This window comes from Megascapheus bottae, chromosome 30, assembly GCF_031878675.1.
Source record: "Megascapheus bottae isolate mThoBot1 chromosome 30, mThoBot2.hap1, whole genome shotgun sequence".
Lineage (NCBI taxonomy): Eukaryota > Metazoa > Chordata > Mammalia > Rodentia > Geomyidae > Megascapheus > Megascapheus bottae.
Window position 1 is genome coordinate 7,804,731 of NC_143538.1, and position 16,674 is coordinate 7,821,404.

The 16,674-nt window shown below is 48.5% G+C and overlaps 1 protein-coding gene across 1 annotated transcript in view; it reads left to right on the forward strand.

Annotated features, from left to right (window-relative positions):
* Positions 1-16,674, forward strand: part of Pcsk6 (proprotein convertase subtilisin/kexin type 6) — an 88,686-nt gene that overhangs the window by 63,240 nt on the left and 8,772 nt on the right. The window contains exons 14-18 of the mRNA XM_090321444.1: positions 9,184-9,363; positions 9,527-9,565; positions 13,426-13,528; positions 14,892-15,088; positions 15,826-15,913. Coding sequence (XP_090177570.1) covers positions 9,184-9,363; positions 9,527-9,565; positions 13,426-13,528; positions 14,892-15,088; positions 15,826-15,913 — 607 coding nt within the window. The remainder of the gene's footprint in view (positions 1-9,183; positions 9,364-9,526; positions 9,566-13,425; positions 13,529-14,891; positions 15,089-15,825; positions 15,914-16,674) is intronic.

A 16,674-nucleotide genomic window follows, 5' to 3' on the forward strand; every position in this document is an offset into this window, starting at 1 on the left:
TTTCTCCACATCCTTGCCAACACTTGTTATTTACTCCTCTTTTGGGGGCGGGGGGGTGTCTATCTGGTTTGAACCCAGAACCTGTCACTCGTATTCAGCTTTCTTGTTAATACTGGGTGCTCTTCCACTTGAGCCATGCTTCCAGTCCAGCCTTTTGCTGGTTAATGAGAAATATAAAGTCTTGTCGGACTTTTCTGCTCAGATTGGCAGATTCTCAGATTGGAGAAAGGTTGAGACTCTCGGGTCTCTGAGAAGATAGATGTCTCTTCTAGAAGCCGTGATGGTGTTCAGAAAGTGCTGAGTAGCAGAAGGGATGAGGAATGGATGCTTGGGTGATGGAGGCTGAAAGAACTGAGTGTTGAGTGCTGCTCACAGTAAGACCCCAATATGGTAGCTCCTCTAGGGTCAAAAGAACCCTCTGGAAGTCTGTTTGTGAGTGAGGAGGGCGTCAGGGCCCTGCATGTACTGTTAGGATGCATGCGTGTCATGGTGAGGGAAGAGGGAGGGCCTGCCACACGGCTGGTGCATCATGGGACATGGGGTCAGCCCAGTGCCAGGACACCCTGGTCAGCCTGGGACCATCTAGGGTCTCCATCCAACAAAGAACTGAAAAATTGCTGGCACGCGACTATGCGCGTAGCTGCTGAAGAGGCTGAGATTGCAGCTTGAAGCCAATGGGGACAGGAAAGTCCATGAGAGTTATCGCCAGGTAACTACCAACAAAATCAGAAGTGGAGGTTTGGCTCAAGTGGTAGAACATTAGTCCAGAGGCAGGAAAAAAAAAAAAAAAAACAACTCAGAGACAGCGCCCAGGTCCTGAGTTCGAAACCCAGGATCAACACACACACACACATACACACATGGAAAAGGAGTTTGGCACTCAGTTTTAATAGCGTGCTGTATAAAACCTATTTGGAAATCTTGGATAAGACCTGTGGTTTATGAAGTAATTAAGTGATATGAATCATACACTCGTGTGAATAACTCTTACCTGCTGCCAGATTGAACCCAGCTTATGTAATTAGTTTTTAAAACTATTTGCTAAAACCCAGAAAAGATTAGTCATCTCTTTTCCTCTTCTGCTCCCGGGGTCTCTGACTTCGGAATGGAATGGAAGCACGTGTGACTCCTGCTTCGCCGCCAGGCGGTGGGCGCTGTCCGCTTTGCATTCCGTCCCGCTGTATCCACGACACCGTCACTAGATGATTCTTCCAGCCAGACAGGGCAGCAGCGTGAGCCACTCCCAACTCATCTTTCCCAGAAGTCTAGCTGCATTTTCTAATTTCCACCCTAAGTGCTCAGCTCAGTCCCTGAGAATGCAAAGTTCAGCTCTTGAGGCAGGCACACATTTCCCAGCTTGCCAGCCTCTGCCCCTGTGAGCCAAGGGACAAAAAGTGACACGCCAGGCCTGTCACTGAGGGGAGGGCAACCCTCCCCCCATCCCAGCCTTTTCCCAATGGTGCATAGACTTGTACCGGGTGTGAATTACACTCTGCATGCTCAGGCCATGTGTGAGCCATGTGTATCACATGACCTGAGACCCTGGGCACCTGAGGCTGCAAGGTGCTCTTACAGAGGAGCTGGGCTGGCCTCTGAGCAGCGACGCTGCAGAGAGTGTCTTCCCTGTGCCCAACAAGCGGCCTGTTCTGCATCGATTCTCTTTAGCTCAGGCTGGTCTCTGGCTCCCGGGTGTTGGGGTGGCGTTCTTATTTCATGGCTTGTGGTTAGAAGACAGTCACAAGAGCACAGACAGCTCATGGGTGCCTTGTCTGGGTGTTCACCTGTCCCGAGACATCGGTAACAGGCTGGGCTGCTGTAGGCCTGACCTTTCCCCCAGTAGGCAACACAGGAAGCCCCAGGACAGAGGCAGAGGGACGCTTAGGTGTTTTGGGCAATGAGACATCCGTTCTTTGCGGATCTGCCATTCGGATGTGATCCCCTGCTATACAGCACAGGGAGTGAGACATCAGGAAGAGTGGGCCTAGATAACGACCTGTCCAAAGACCAAGTGGAGAGAGTAGCTGGAGACGCTGAAAAAACAACAAATCACATGTACATGTTTTAAGCATATTTTAAAGCAATAGCCATTAAAACAGCATGGCACCAGCAATAGAACAGATACACTGGGGAATCACATAGCTACCACATACCATTGTGCTTCAGCCTAGAAGGACCACCCAAGAGAATCAGCACCCTTCAGTGCTCATGCCTTTGAGTATAAAATGATGTAATATTAAGATACAACCTTGACACATCTCCAAGATGCATTCAACTGCTTCTCTGGATGATTTATACTATTCCCAGGATGGATAAGCTATTGTTACCTGGTGTTGTTTGAGGAGCTAACTACAAAGTACAAATCCTGCACCTGGTGTTTGCATCTAGTTTCTCCAGACCTTGTGGAGTGTGAGTTTAGCTTCCGCAAGTTCTGAGAATGGCTGCATGGAGCCTCGCTTTGGTGCAGACAGAATGAAATGTTGAGCTTTCCAACCAGCCAGCCAGCCATTTGGAAAGGGAATTATTATTTTGACAGATGAGTTACACATAAAATCAGAAACTTCTGTTTGGCAAAAAATGACAAAAAATTGTTAAAATTAGCAAACTATTTGTAAAACATTTTGGACAAGCTCGAGTAATTCACACATGGCTTTTTAATGACTCTATCTTGGGAGCTGACAAACTTTGTGTGTACAGGGCCAGGGAGTAAGTCTGTTTGGCTCTCTGGTCTCTTCCAAGGTAAGTATTACATGCCAGTTTTGCAGTGTGAGAGGAAACACGTAGCTGAATAACTTAGCAGAAGAGCATGGGGAGTCTGGGGTCCGTGTGCACCCATTGGCTCTACCCTATGTAGAAGTTGCCCTTGAACTTGGTAGTTCTTAGAACCTTGGCTTCCTCTTGGGTGTTATTTGAGGCATCCCATAATATCCCTGTGTTTCTATCATCTGTTCCCCTGTTTGGGCTATAGTATCTGAATTCCTGTAGAGATAGATAGCGATATTGTCACATGTTTATTGTAAATTTGGCAGAAAATATGCGCACACTCAACTTTTAAATAAATAAACACCACAGAGACTGTAAATTTTGTCTTGCCATTTGAGTCTCAGAGGACACTTCTGTTGCCTTTTGCTAAGCTCTTTGATTTGTAGCCAGTCTGTAGTAGCAATTCATGAACAACTGTCTTTCCAACATTTATGTGTGTGTGTGTGTGTCTGTGCGCATGTGCGTGTGCATGTGTGTGTGTGTGTGCGTGTGTGTGCCAGTACTGAGTCTTGAAATCAGAGCTTTTTCCACTCAGTGCTGATCTCTATTACTTGAGCCACCTTTCCACTACTGTCTTTTTGCTGGCTAATTAGAAGTAAGAGGCAGGGGTCTGGTGGTTCACCTCTCATCCTAGCTACTCAGGAGGCTGAGATTTGAAGCTAGCCAGGGCAGGAAAGCCTAGGAGACTCTTATCTCCAATAAACTTCCAGAAAGCAGAATTGGAGCCTTGGTTCAAGTGTTAGAGTGCCAGCCTTGAATAATAACAACAACAACAAAAAGTTCAAGGACAGCATTCAAGTTTCACGACTGGCACAAAAGAAGGAAAAAAAAAGTGAAATAAAATTATATATCCACAAATAGAATTTTAGACTTTGTGGTGGCATTAACATAGCAAGAAGATTTATAAATCACTAAGAGAACACTTCACTATAAGAATAGAGAGCCCCTAATAAACAAAACCCATCAACTTTTGTAAGAATCAAAACAGGGTGGCTATCATGAGAGCAAGCCAGCCAGCAGAAGTACCAGGGATTCCAAAACAAATGCCAGGATGTGTGTGCCATTCCGCCCTGGAAGCCACAGAGTGGGTCCCAAACCACCCCTACCAGCTATGGCGGAGCGGCTTTGCCTCTGGCTGTACTGTGAGAGACAGAATATAAGCCATGAGCTGGGCTGGCAGGCCAGGTGGCTTTGGTGTGTGCCTGGGCACATTCTCCGGAGCCAGAGCCACTCAAGCTGTTCCCACACATCTCAGCTTTCTTTGGGGCTCAGCCCAATCCACCCACCTCCACCTGCCTGCCAGCCCTTCTACCCTCTCCTCGCAACCTGAAAGGTGAAGTTGAGGCCAGATCAAATAGGCCCGGCAGGATTGCAATGAAGTAAGACGCCTCCAGGTGAGCCCAGTCCAGCTTCCCAGCTGTGGGGGCTCTGCAGCCTCAGTAACAACTGACAGGCCTGTCCTCAGCTGCAGCTGGTCACTCAGCTGTCCCAGTCACCCATCTGATCTGTCTGTCCCTGCTGCTGAAGGAAGAGTGGCGGCAAGGGCAGCCTGTCCTTTCCTAGGCCCCGTGGAAGGCACATGGATGAAGGTGTTCGATGAAGACAAGAAGAATTTAGGTTTTCGGGGTGATCCTCTGTCCCCTTCAGACCCTGTATGGTTCCCGTCATGTCAGGGAGTGAAGTCAGAGCCAAGACCCAGAAGAGGAAGCTGGAGGTTTTCTTACAGCGTGGAAGAAAGTGTCCACTCAGGAGGGGTGTGAGAGCGCGGTGGCTGTCATCTCAGCCGCTCAGGAGGGTCACAGCCTAGAGTTCCCCCCACTCTAGGAGACCTAAAGCCAAAAGGGAGGGGGCAAGGCTCAGGTGGTAGAGCACCCACACTGGGCCAGGCCAGCACTCCCATAGCATCTATGCTTTCATACTTCCCTTTGTAGCCTGATGACAGGCACAGACCACCCCCACGTTAGTTGAGAAGGCACCAGCCTTGAACCTCTATCCTCCCCATCTCAGCCTCCCGAGCAGCTAGGATTACAGGGATCAGCCAGCGGCACCCAGCTCCAAAAGCATTTTTACAAGTAGTATGCGCTGGCTGGGCTTGGTGGCTCATGCCTGTAATCCTAGCTACTCAGGAGGCTGAGATCTGAGAATCAAGGTTCAAAGCCAGCCTAGGCACTAAAATCTGTGAGACTCTCATCTCCAATTAACCACTAGAAAACCAGAATTGGCCCTGTGGTTCAACAGGTAGGGTGGTAGCCTTGAGCTGAAGAGCTCAGGGCCAGAGTTCAAGTCCCATGACTGATTTAAAAAAAAAGAAAGAAAAAAACCAGCATGCACTGTTTCTCTTTTCCTGGGTTACTTTAGATTAATCAGGTATTCTCTAGAATTCTATTTTATTTTTATTGGCTTTTTAGCTGTCCTTTAGAGTGGTTGCCCTAGGGATTTACAATATTCACCTTTAATTTATTACCGTTGACTTAGAACTAATATTGAACAATTTCATACTTTGTAAATCTAAGCGTTTCCTACCAGGGTGATTCCATTTTCTCCCTTCCTTGTTGCTGTCTTAATGGTGTTGAATTTTGGTTTCCATGTTCATTAGAAACTTTATCCTACAGGCAGCTATTTTTCACTTTAAGTAGTCTTTTTGTCTCAAGGAAATTAAGAGAGCTGCTTTTTGACGTTTACCACCATCTTTACTGTTGGAAGTGCAGGGCCTTCTTCTCACAAATCCAAATTACCATCTGGTATCGTTTTCTCTCAGGTTGAAGAATTCCATTACTATTTCTTATCATTCTGCTTTGCCAGCAGTGGATTAACTCAGTGTTAATTTATTTGAAAATGTCTGTCTTTCTACCCATTTGTAACAGGTGTTTGGATTGGATGTGAAATCTGGCTTAGCAGACCTTTGTGATTCAGATATATATAGATTTGTGTATATAGATTTATGTGTGTATATACATATATATTTGTGTATATGTATTTGTGTAGATATATATATATTTGCACTGGTGTTGGGGCTTGAACATAACATCTGGGTACTGTACTTTAGTTTTTTCACACAAGGCTAGCACTTTACCATTTCAGCCACAGCTTCACTTCTGGCTTTTTTTTTTTTTAAATAAAAGCAATCTCACGGACTTACCTGCCTGGCTGGCTTTGAACTGTGATCCTCAGATCTCAGCTTGCTCAGGTGTGAGTCATTGCTGTATTTAATTGTTAAAAATGCCTTATATGATGGTCATAAGCACCTAGGAATTCAAAGTATTAGCTGATAGGTTTTTTTTTGCCAGTCCTGGGCTTGAGCTCAGGGCCTGAGCACTGTCCTTGGACTTCCTCAAGGCTAGAGCTCTACCACTTGAGCCTCAGCACCACTTCCAGCTTTTTTTCTATATATGTGGTACTGAGGAATCGAACCTGGGTCTTCAAGCATGCTAGGCAAGCACTCTTACCACTAGGCCAAACTTCTGACCCTAGCTGATAATTTTGAATCCAACAAATCCTTTCCCTCACCCCTCTCTGCTTTGTCTCCAATATCCAGTTGCTCTCTGGAGGATTTTGAGTGCTTCATTCAACATACTGGATAGAGAAAGGCACCGTTTCTCCTAGTGTGTTTCTATTGGCAATTCAGCCTTAGTCTCCCCTTCGTTCTGGGTGCGATCCTGCCTGCTCTGTAGGAAGTGAGTTCTCTCTGGAGAGTGGGCAGTGATGACAAGGCTTATTGCTGGTGGTGTCACTGCCGCCCCCAGGCCCTGTGTAGACGTTAGTGGGTACCCTGCTGCCAGCACTGGCCTTGACTTACCAGGTGGATCTGTGCTTATTCCTTCCTTTTCAGGAAGCTGAAAGTGAAAGAGCCAAAGAACCTGGCTTTTTAAAGAATTCCTCCTGGCTGGGTGCTGGTGGCTCACGCCTGTAATCCAGGCTACTCAGGAAGCTGAGGTCTGAAGATTGCATATGTGTACACACACACACACACACACACACACACACACACACACACACACACACACACACACACACACACACACACACCACATACACACATGAAATCCTTTCCTGAAAACTAAGTAATTCCCAGTGTTGGCAGGTTTTTTAAACACTTTGTTACTATTAATGTGTTATGCAGGGGGCTACCATTTCATAGGTCAGATAATGAGTACATTTATTTTTTTCTAGTCCTGGGGCTTGAGCTCTTGGCACCGTCCCTGAACTTCTTTTGCTCAAGGTAAACACTCTACCACTTGAACCTCAGAGCTACTTCGGACTTTTTTTTTTTTTTGCCAGTCGTGAGCTTGAGCTCAGGGCCTGAGCACTGTCCTTGGATTTTCTCAAGGTTAGAGCTCTACCACTTTAGCCTCAGCACCATTTCTGGCTTTTTTCTATGTATGCGGTACCGAGGAATCGAACCCGGGTCTTTGTGCATGCTAGACAAGCACTCTACCACTAGGCCAAACTCCTGGCCCAACTTTTTTTTTTTTAAGTAGTTTATTGGAGATAAGAATCTCAGGGAGTTTCCTGCTTGGGTTGGTTTCAAACTGTGATCCTTAAATCTCTGCCCCCTGGATAGCTGGGATTACAGGTGTGAGCCATTAGCGCCCAGCTTCATTTATTTGGGGGGGAGACAATGTCATATCTTCCTTTACTTTTCTCCATTTGCCCCTCCCAACCCTGCCCACAAGTTGCATACTTCATTTTCCACGTAGTGTATACTGAAGAGCAAGATTGCATTTATTCTCCCTTCTTTCCTTCCTTTCTCCTCCCAGAAGAACAGAACACCAGCGTGAAAACAAACACCATCACCACCAACAACAGCACAAACAACCACAACGAGTGTTTCAATTTCCTGGAGTTCGTTACAAGAATTCATGTTTTCAATATTCAAAGGAGTTACACCTTTGTGTTCCTCCCTAAAGGAGCTGCCCTTTAGTCTGACTGCTTGTGTGTGAGTGCCTAGAACCCTCTGTAAGTTACCATGTCGACATATTTTAATCTGCTTCTACATATAAGAGAGAACATGCACTGTTTGTCTCTCTGAGCTTGGCATGCATCCCTTCGTGTAATTTGTTCCAGGTCCATCCATTTCTCTGCAAATGACATGATCTCATTCTAATGGATGAGTAAAATTCCTCTGTGTACTTATACCACATTTTCTGAATCCACTCATCTGTTGCAGAGCATCTGGACTGTCCTTATAACTTGGCTGTTGTGAATAGTGCAACAATGAACACGAATTTGCCAGTGTCTTTATAGTATCCTGGCTTGTGATGTTCTGGGATGGGATGGCTGGGTCATAAGGAAGATCAAGGTTTGTCTGTTTTTTGAGGAACCTCCAGACCGCTGTCCAAAGAATTTGTAGTACTTTCCATTCTTACCAGTAACGCCCTAGAGTTCCTTATACTCCACATCCCCACCAGCGTTGGTTGTGGTGTGAATTCTTGATGGTGGCCAATCTAAGTGGGCTGAGATATTATCTCAGAGTTGCTTTGATTTGCATTTCCTTTGTGTGTCCTTAAGTTTTGGTCACAGGTACCTTCATGCTTCTTAAATGGGCTGGCAGTCTAGTCTGGGGCCACTAGGTGGCAGTCGTGTGCAGCCCGGCATGGACCCTGGCTGGGTCTGGGTTAGCCCTGGAAGTGACTGGCCTTTTCTTCTTTAGTCTTTCTACATCTTTACTTCTCCTGTCTCTGGATTGTGGCTCTGGGAGGAACCAGGTGTGGGGGGGAACCATTCCTGGACCCCTCCCCTTGGCCACGTGCGGGATGCTGCCCCGACACCCGGTCTGACTGTCCGGGTGACAGGGCTGCGGCTGAGCCTGGCAAGGACTCTACATAACCCTGCATTGAGAAAGGATTTTCCCAGTGGAATAAGCCTCCTGTGCCCATGCCCTGGTGGTGTCCGACGTGCCATGTTAAAAGCCAAGGGGGAGGCCATGGGACAAAGTTCCTGGCCTGGCAGCCAGTGGAGATCTCAAGGAGAAAGCACCACCAAGAGAGGGTGCAGGCTACCCAGGGGCTCAAGAGTACCTCCAGACAGCAAAGTGTCCCATGCGGTGGACTCCCTGTCCCCCAGTAGGGAGAGAAGTGTGGGCAGCTCCTCAGCACAAGACCCCTTGTTTGCCTAGGGCATCTAGCGGATGCCCTACACAGTACTTCACCACCCCATATCCCACCTTCCCAGAGGCACACAGACATTGTGCCTTTGTGTTCCTCTCCTAAGAATATCTTCCTCTGGCCTCACTGTGTGTGAATGCCTACAGATCTGTATCATCTATCATATCCCAGCGCATCGTAGGTCTAGCTTCCATGTATGAGAGAACACATGCGCCAGTCTGTCTCTCTGAGCCTGGCCTACCTTGAGATGTCATCGGCCTGAGAGCCTGCAGGGACACCACCAGTTTCCCAGAGTGAGTGTGTCTTTCCTGCCTTCCAGGGAAGCTGAAGGAGTGGAGTCTCACCCTGTACGGCACAGCTGAGCATCCTCATCGTGCCTTCAGCGCCCACCAGTCTCGCTCACGGATGCTGGAGCTCTCAACCCTGGAGATTGCGCCCCCCGTGGCTGCTGGCCCCTGGGTCCAGCCTGAGCTGCCGGAGGAGGAGGAAGAATACCTAGGTAAAGCGCCCACAGGCAGAGCTGATGGCTAACCTCTGGAGATCTCTTTCCCACCATTGTTCTCTCAAAGGTGGGGCTGTTCCTGGCAAAAGGCGGGGGTGATGGTGATGTGTCTTCTCTTGCCCAGAAATTGTAATAATGCTGGTAATTTGCACTCACACAGCTCCTTACAACCAAGGCTCTCCTAATATTTTACAAACCAGTAAGTATACTTCAAACCAGTAAGTACTTTCTGCCCCTCCCAGGCTGGGACGACTGAGCTTCTCTATGCCCAACCAGAACTGGCATTTGTCCCTGGTTCATTAACTGCCTTCATCATACTGCTTAGCTCCGTGACTCACTCCATGCCAGCCCCTTCCACGTGCAGAAGAATGCAACTGCTCTGCAGGACACAGGAAGGTTGGGGTCTCTAGTATTGCCAGGAAAGGAGTTACTGGTAGAGGAAGATCATCCAGGCTTGAATGCAAGGATTAAAGGCCTAGGGGCGAGTGTCAAGAGAGAGCATCAGCAGAGACTGATAGTAAACCAAAAAACATCTCAAAAAAATGTCTCTGTGGTCCAGGCACTGTGGCTCACACATGTAATCTATGCAGGAAGATTGTGGCCCAAGGCTAGCCCGGAAAAAAGCATGAAATCGTATCAGCTAACTGCCTAACAAACTCAAGGACCTAGAACCATCAATAAGAAACAACATATAAAGACACCCATGAAGAGGCATTCTCTCCTGCTGTCTCAAGGCCTTGGTGGTCCGTGGCTCTGAACCACTAGCTTGTGGCAAGGTGATCAGAGCCACAGTAGCTGAGAAATGGCATTGGATGCCTGTAGCCCGGCAACACTCATTGGGGTCACACTAAGTCACAGACAGTCTGAGTCTCTAAGCTGTCCCCCAGCCATTTGTACAACACTGGGTGTTTCTGGTTGGGCATACTCTTCTTAGCTAAATGTTTGAGCTAGCTGATAAATGATGGGTGATATCTTAGGAATCTGGATGCTTTAAATTAACCAATACCTTCTGGAAAAAAATCTCACCATACTAATCAAATATAAATTATGGGTCGATTCCACTTTAAATTTCGTGTTTACACCATTCTGAAACATCAGATGATCTGCTCCACTTTCCCCCTGTGATTTATAATCAGTGGTAAGACTCAGCAATGATTAATAAACACCGCTTTTCCCCCCTCTGAAAATCTACTGCTGATGGCAGTCTAGTATGCTCTCGGGCCCTTCTGATCGCAGAATCACTTGGCCCCAGCCCCTGCACAGCCTGGATGGATAGCGGGGTTTCTCTGGGAATGAGATCGTGTGCCTGGCTCTCAGAGAAGCTACCCACAATCTCCAGGGCGAGTGGAGGGGGTGACCCAGGAACAAAGAAAAGATCTCCCAGAGTGGAAAGACTACCCAGAACAAAGAGAGAGGCAGAAGCAGAGGGTGGCATGGTCTGGGAGGGGAAGCAAGAGTCAAAGCAAGGACAGGGGGATGGGGGCTTGACAAAACAGGTAGAGAAGGTGAGATAGGAGTAGAAAGGGGAGGCCAAGGAACACACAGGGGAGAGGGGTCCCCAGTGAGCCACAGGTGCTGTGTTCTACTGTGGAAAAACAGGACTCTCCAAGGTCATGTTACGTTAGTCCATTTTCTACTTTTATAACAGAGTGCCCAAAGCTAAGTGCTTATACATGTTAAAATTCACATGGTTAATGCACAGGTTAGCAGGCAAGTACAGAGATCAAGAGGGCCCATCCATCAGCACCTGGGAGGGAAAGGGGTTCCCCTGGCAGCTAATATTACAGGATGGTAGAGAAACAAAGCTAGATCTGGCTGTGTGTAGCATACAGAGAGGTAGCTTGACTTTGTGACAATCTATTCTTGCTAGGAGAAAAAAAAAACAAAGCTCAATTCCATGAGTGAGCACTCGTGCTTCCCAACAGTAGGAGCTATAATGACCTTGACTGTTTGATAGTGACCCTGACTGTATTGACAAGGACTGTTTCTTGGTTGCTGAGAACATGTAGAGGAGGAAAGGCTTGTTTTAGCTCCTGGTTTCTGAGGTTTCAGTCCCTGGCTGCTTGTCACTATGGCTCGGGGCCTGTGGTGAGACACGGCACCATGGTGGAGAGGTTGCAGCAACTCAGAATTCTTCACCTCATGGCAGCCAGGAACAGAGGCAGGAGATGGGAAACAAGGTAGATTTTTTTTTTCTAGGACACACTCTTGTGACACACTCCCTCCCCACCTTCCAATAATCAGTTCTCAGTCCACCAGTGGAAGAAGTCATTAATTAGATCCAAACCTTCATGATCCAATCAGCTCTGACAGTGTATCACAGAGGCCACTCAAGTGGGGACTTTTTGCTGGTGAATGGGGAGAAGAATCTCAAAAGATTTGTCTGTCTAGGTTGGTATAGAATCTTGATTCTCAGATCTCAGTCTCCTGAGTAGCTAGGATTATAGGCAGGAGGCTAGTGTGTTTTTGCATATACATGTGTGCATAAAGAGAGGGGGGGTGGTTTACAAGTTAATATGTATCAGTTAGTTCCTTAGGTGTGGGGGGAACTATTTATCCAGCCCCTAACTGTTTAGCCAGCACCTTAACTGAACCCCCTTTCACCAGCAGATTCTGCTACATTATAGGAGTGGCTCAGTGCAGGGGTCAGAAGATCTTAGAGGAATGTTGATGCTACTCAAGTAAAGAAAAGCAGACCTAAGTACAAACTGTAACAGAAAAGCCACAGGCTCACCCAGAGAATGAGTTACAGCTGTTCCAGAGCATGCCTGGGAGGGCAGCAGCACCTGGAAGCAGGTTTCCCAGCCAGGTGGCGTAAATTTAGAGCATTTCATGGGAGAGAGGCATCTGGATATTTGGCTTTTAAAAGAGCATAGAGAGTGCCATGCTGGTGGGTTTGTTTACAGATGCTTACGTAGAGCCCAGCTCTCGGGTGGCCACTGTTTAATCTCGCCTTCTCCAGCTGGCGGTGGGTTAGGATCTGCCTGTGATCTTGATACCCTGACCTTGCCTGGGTTGGGGGAAATTTTCCCCCCAGCAGAGGCCTTATGGGGGAGGGTGTGACTGGGGCTGTGACCTCACCATTCCAGGGACAGCATATGAAAGCACTAATCCAGGCCCCTCCCTGAAGCTGTCCCTGTTTTGTTATGTTCTAGGACACCCTATCTGCAGTGCACGAGGATGTCTGTACTCTCCTGATCTCTTCCATGCTTCATTTATTTGTGTTCCCACATGTCAGCCTGTTCCCTGTGTCAACAGTGTTCTGGGTTTTAGCAGTGTCCAGTGACCAGGCTAGACCATGTTCTGTCCCAGGGGGTGGGGTGTGAGGGTAAGGAAAGTGAAGAGGCTAGACCACATTCTGCATGGTGGGGGTGAGGAGGTCATCCATGGTGCTTAAGGAGCTTGAAGTGGGTTTCATCATCCACTTCCGGTCTCCTTGAGATGAGAAATCATAATCAAGGACATAGTGCAAGAAGCCAGGTAGACCTGAGCCACCTCTAGTGGCCATATAGGCCCCCACCCACCGCATGCATGCTGTTCCCATCTAGTATCAGACCCCCTCTGACCCTGAAATCTAGCTAGATTCAGCTTCCTGCGGCAACCACTCCTGCAGAGGTGATTCTACCCCCCCCATGACCATCATGCTTGCATGGCTGCCATGCTTGAGAGGGACCCCACCCCCACCCCCACCCCCGCTGTGATGTCTTCACACAGGGACCCAGGGGACTGGATCTAATACAGAAAAATGTCTCTCTCTGTGCTTGAAAGGAAATGGTGTGTGTGTGTGTGTGTGTGTGTGTGTGTGTGTGTGTGTGTGTGTGTGTACTCAGGACCTGGGTGCTGTCCCTTACCTTTTTCACTCAAGACTGGCGTTTCACACTAACTTGAGTCACCGCTTCACTTCTGGCTTTTTTTGATGATTCATTGGAGAATCAAGAGTCTCACAGACTTCCCTGCCTGGGCTGGCTTTGAACTGCAATCCTCAGACCTCAGCCTCCTGAGTAGCTAGGATCTACACACATGCGGCCCACACATGCGGCTAACGCTTGTTTCTTTAAGGTGAGTGCCATCCGGAGTGCGGATCCAAAGGCTGTGATGGCCCCGACGCTGACCATTGCTTGAACTGTGTCCACTTCAGCCTGGGGAACGCCAAGACCGGCAGGTAATAGGCTGGGGTAGCCGCCTTCCTTAGTGCAGGAGACCACTAAGAGTGTTTTGAGGTGTGTAACATTAGCACAGAATGAAGATTTGGGGGAGGAGTGGGGACCAGTGTCTCATTCATATAATCCTAGCTACTCAGGAGCCTGAGACCCAGAGGACTGAGGTTTCAAAAACTAGCCTGAGCAGAAAACTCGGTAAAGCTCCAACTGACCAGCAAAAATCTGGACTAGAGACTTGGCTCAAGTGATGGAAGGAACATGATACATGAGCAGACAAGCTGTTTGACAGTGCGGGGCCCTGAGTTCAAGCCCCAGGATTAGGGGGTTTTGTTTTTTGTTTTTTCAGTCCTGGGGCTTGACTCAGGCCCTGGGTACTATCCTTCAGCACTTTTGCTCAAGGCTAGCACTTTGCCACTTGAGCCACAGCAGCACCGCTTCCTGCTTCTCCTGTATCTGTGGTAGCAAGGAATCAAACCCAGGGCTTCATGCATACTAGGCAAGTACTCTACCACTAAACCACACTGCCAGCTCCATTAGAGCTTTAATAACGTCTTGTTCTAATCACATAAGCAGTATCTGTTTGTTGTAGAGAAATTAGAAGCATTTTCTCTGGCAATTTGGTGTGTGTGTGTGTGTGTCTGTGTGTGTGTGCTAGTACTGTTGGTTTATTGGAGATAAGATGACAGTTCAGAAGACTGAGATCTGAGGATCATGGTTCAAAGCCAGTCTAGGCACTAAAGTTTGTGAGACTCTTAGTCTCCAATTAATCACCAGAAAACTGGAAGTGGTTCTGTGGCTCAAGGGGTAGGGTTGTAGCCTTAAGCTGAAGAGCTAAGGGACAGAGTTCAAGTCCCACAACTAACAAAAAAAAAATCACAGTCACAGATTTCATGCCGGCTTTGAACTGGCGTTGAGCTGTGATCCTCAGATCTCAGCCTCTGAGTCACTAGTTATGATAAGCATGAATCACGGGCACTTGCCTTTTGGTTTATTTTACTTTTTTGTCTTTCTGAGACAAGGGGCCCACCATGTCACCCAGATAGAATTTGAAGTTGCAGTCTTCCCGCCTCAGCTTCCTAAGTGCCAGGATGACAGGCATGCATCACCACGCTGGGATTTGGGGCTTAGGATCCAGTCTCTAGATTTACACCTCTCAACCATACTCAGCAAGACCCAGGCTGCTCCCTCTAGCTTTGTTGTCCCCCTTTCTTCTCCCCCACCCCACCCCTCCCAGCTAGGCCTTGTGTCCTTGACTTGTGGCTGGGCCAGAAAAAGGCAGCCCAACTGGGGAGAAATCTCTTCCATCCATCAGCTGGACCTCAGCCCACCGAGGGATGGGGTCCTCACGTGCCCCTCTTCCCATAGGAAGTGTGTGAGCGAATGCCCCTTGGGCTACTTTGGGGACCCTGCAGCGCGACGGTGCCGCCGATGCCACAGGGGCTGTGACACATGCTCAGGCCGCAGCCAGACACAGTGCCTATCGTGTCGACATGGCCTCTACTACCACCAGGACACCAATGCCTGCGTGACCCACTGTCCCATCGGATTCTATGTGGATGAGAGTAAGTGGCCTGTCTCAGTGTGGGCACAGGAGTGGAGAAGCCTATACCCATTTTCTGGTCTGGTATCCCCCCAAAATGGGAGGTGAATCGAAAGTTTTCCTGGCCTTCTGTGGCCTCCAGTGTTCTGAGCCAGGATCTTTCACGAGCCAGCATGTTAGCTAGCGTCAAAATGAATCTCGTCCACCAAGGACTCCACACTGAATCCACTTTGGAGAATGGACAGAATACAGTTCAGGCTCCAGCTCAGCCCGATGCACCACACCAGAAGAGGATGCGGTGCTACTGGCCTGCCACTCCACTGGAAATGCCATGGGATCCTGCATAATAGGACAGGGTTAGCTCAGGTGTATGGTGTTGGTAGGGAGAGGATTGGATCTGATGGAAAACCTCTGCTCAAGTGGCAGGAAAAGCTAAGTAAGGCCTTCAGTTCAAGCCTTAGTACCAGTATAAGTGCGTGCACGCATACATACACACACACCCTGCACACCCAATTCAGCTCTATGGAACCAGTCAGGAATTGATTTTCATCCCTAATAAACAAAACCAGAGCCTATCTGCTCCAGAGAGCAGCTACATGTGAAGCCTCAAGGTCATTCAGGACTTTGGTTTGCGCCAGTAAGTGGAGGTGACCCAGTGCTGGGACTGATCCATCCTGGAGAGCGATTGGCCCAGGCCGGCTGGCAGGGATCTGATGCATCCCTGCTGTCCTCCCTCCTCATCTTATGCTTTTGCTCCAGGTCAGAAAAATTGCCTTCAGTGCCACCCAAGCTGTAAAAAGTGCATGGACGAACCACAGCTGTGTACCGACTGTAAGGAAGGATTCAGGTAACCCCCCCCACACCCTGAAACCCCCAAAATACCCAAGCGTCAATGCCTGTGTTTAGCTTCTGCCATGGCTCATGGGATTTCCTGTCTTATTCTGAACGCTAACATGTCAGAGACACAGAGCTCAGACATTCTTGGTATGACAGAATCCTGTGTCCCCTGAGGAGCTGTGTGCAGGAAGGAATGCTCCGGGCCAGGGTGGGGTGGGGTCTGCATTTCATGCAATATGTGGAGAATTAGTAAATTCTGAGCATATCCGATGTCACTATTTACATGGCGAATTGTACTTTTGCATGCTGGGAGAGCAGCCATTTTCCCCAGGAGGCCCTGGGTCCCTGTTTGGGGTCAATTGTCTTTACCTTTCCGCATTCTTCCAGATTAGAGTCCTAGGTTGAGGAGAGAAGGAGAAAAAGACCCCTCCAAAATGTCATGTCACTCCCCCACCTATTGTCACTAGAAGCAAAAGGAAGAACTGGCTCACGAAAGTGCTCTCCCCCAAAGAGAAAAGGCTGGAAGAGAAAAGGGACACCTCCCCACACACACACTGGTGGCTGTGGGCTGGGACCTGGTGGCAGCTGGCTTTGGGGTGGCAGGCCGACCAGGGGATTCCTGCCATGAGTTCCCAGCCCCTGGCTGCCAACTTAAAGTGTCACAGATGGGAGAAGCCCTTTCCCAGGAGAGAGGCACTGGGGAGACCCTGTCAGCAGCTCTCATGTGCTGTGGGAGAGGAAGTCACACACTGGCTTCCAGAACAGTGACTT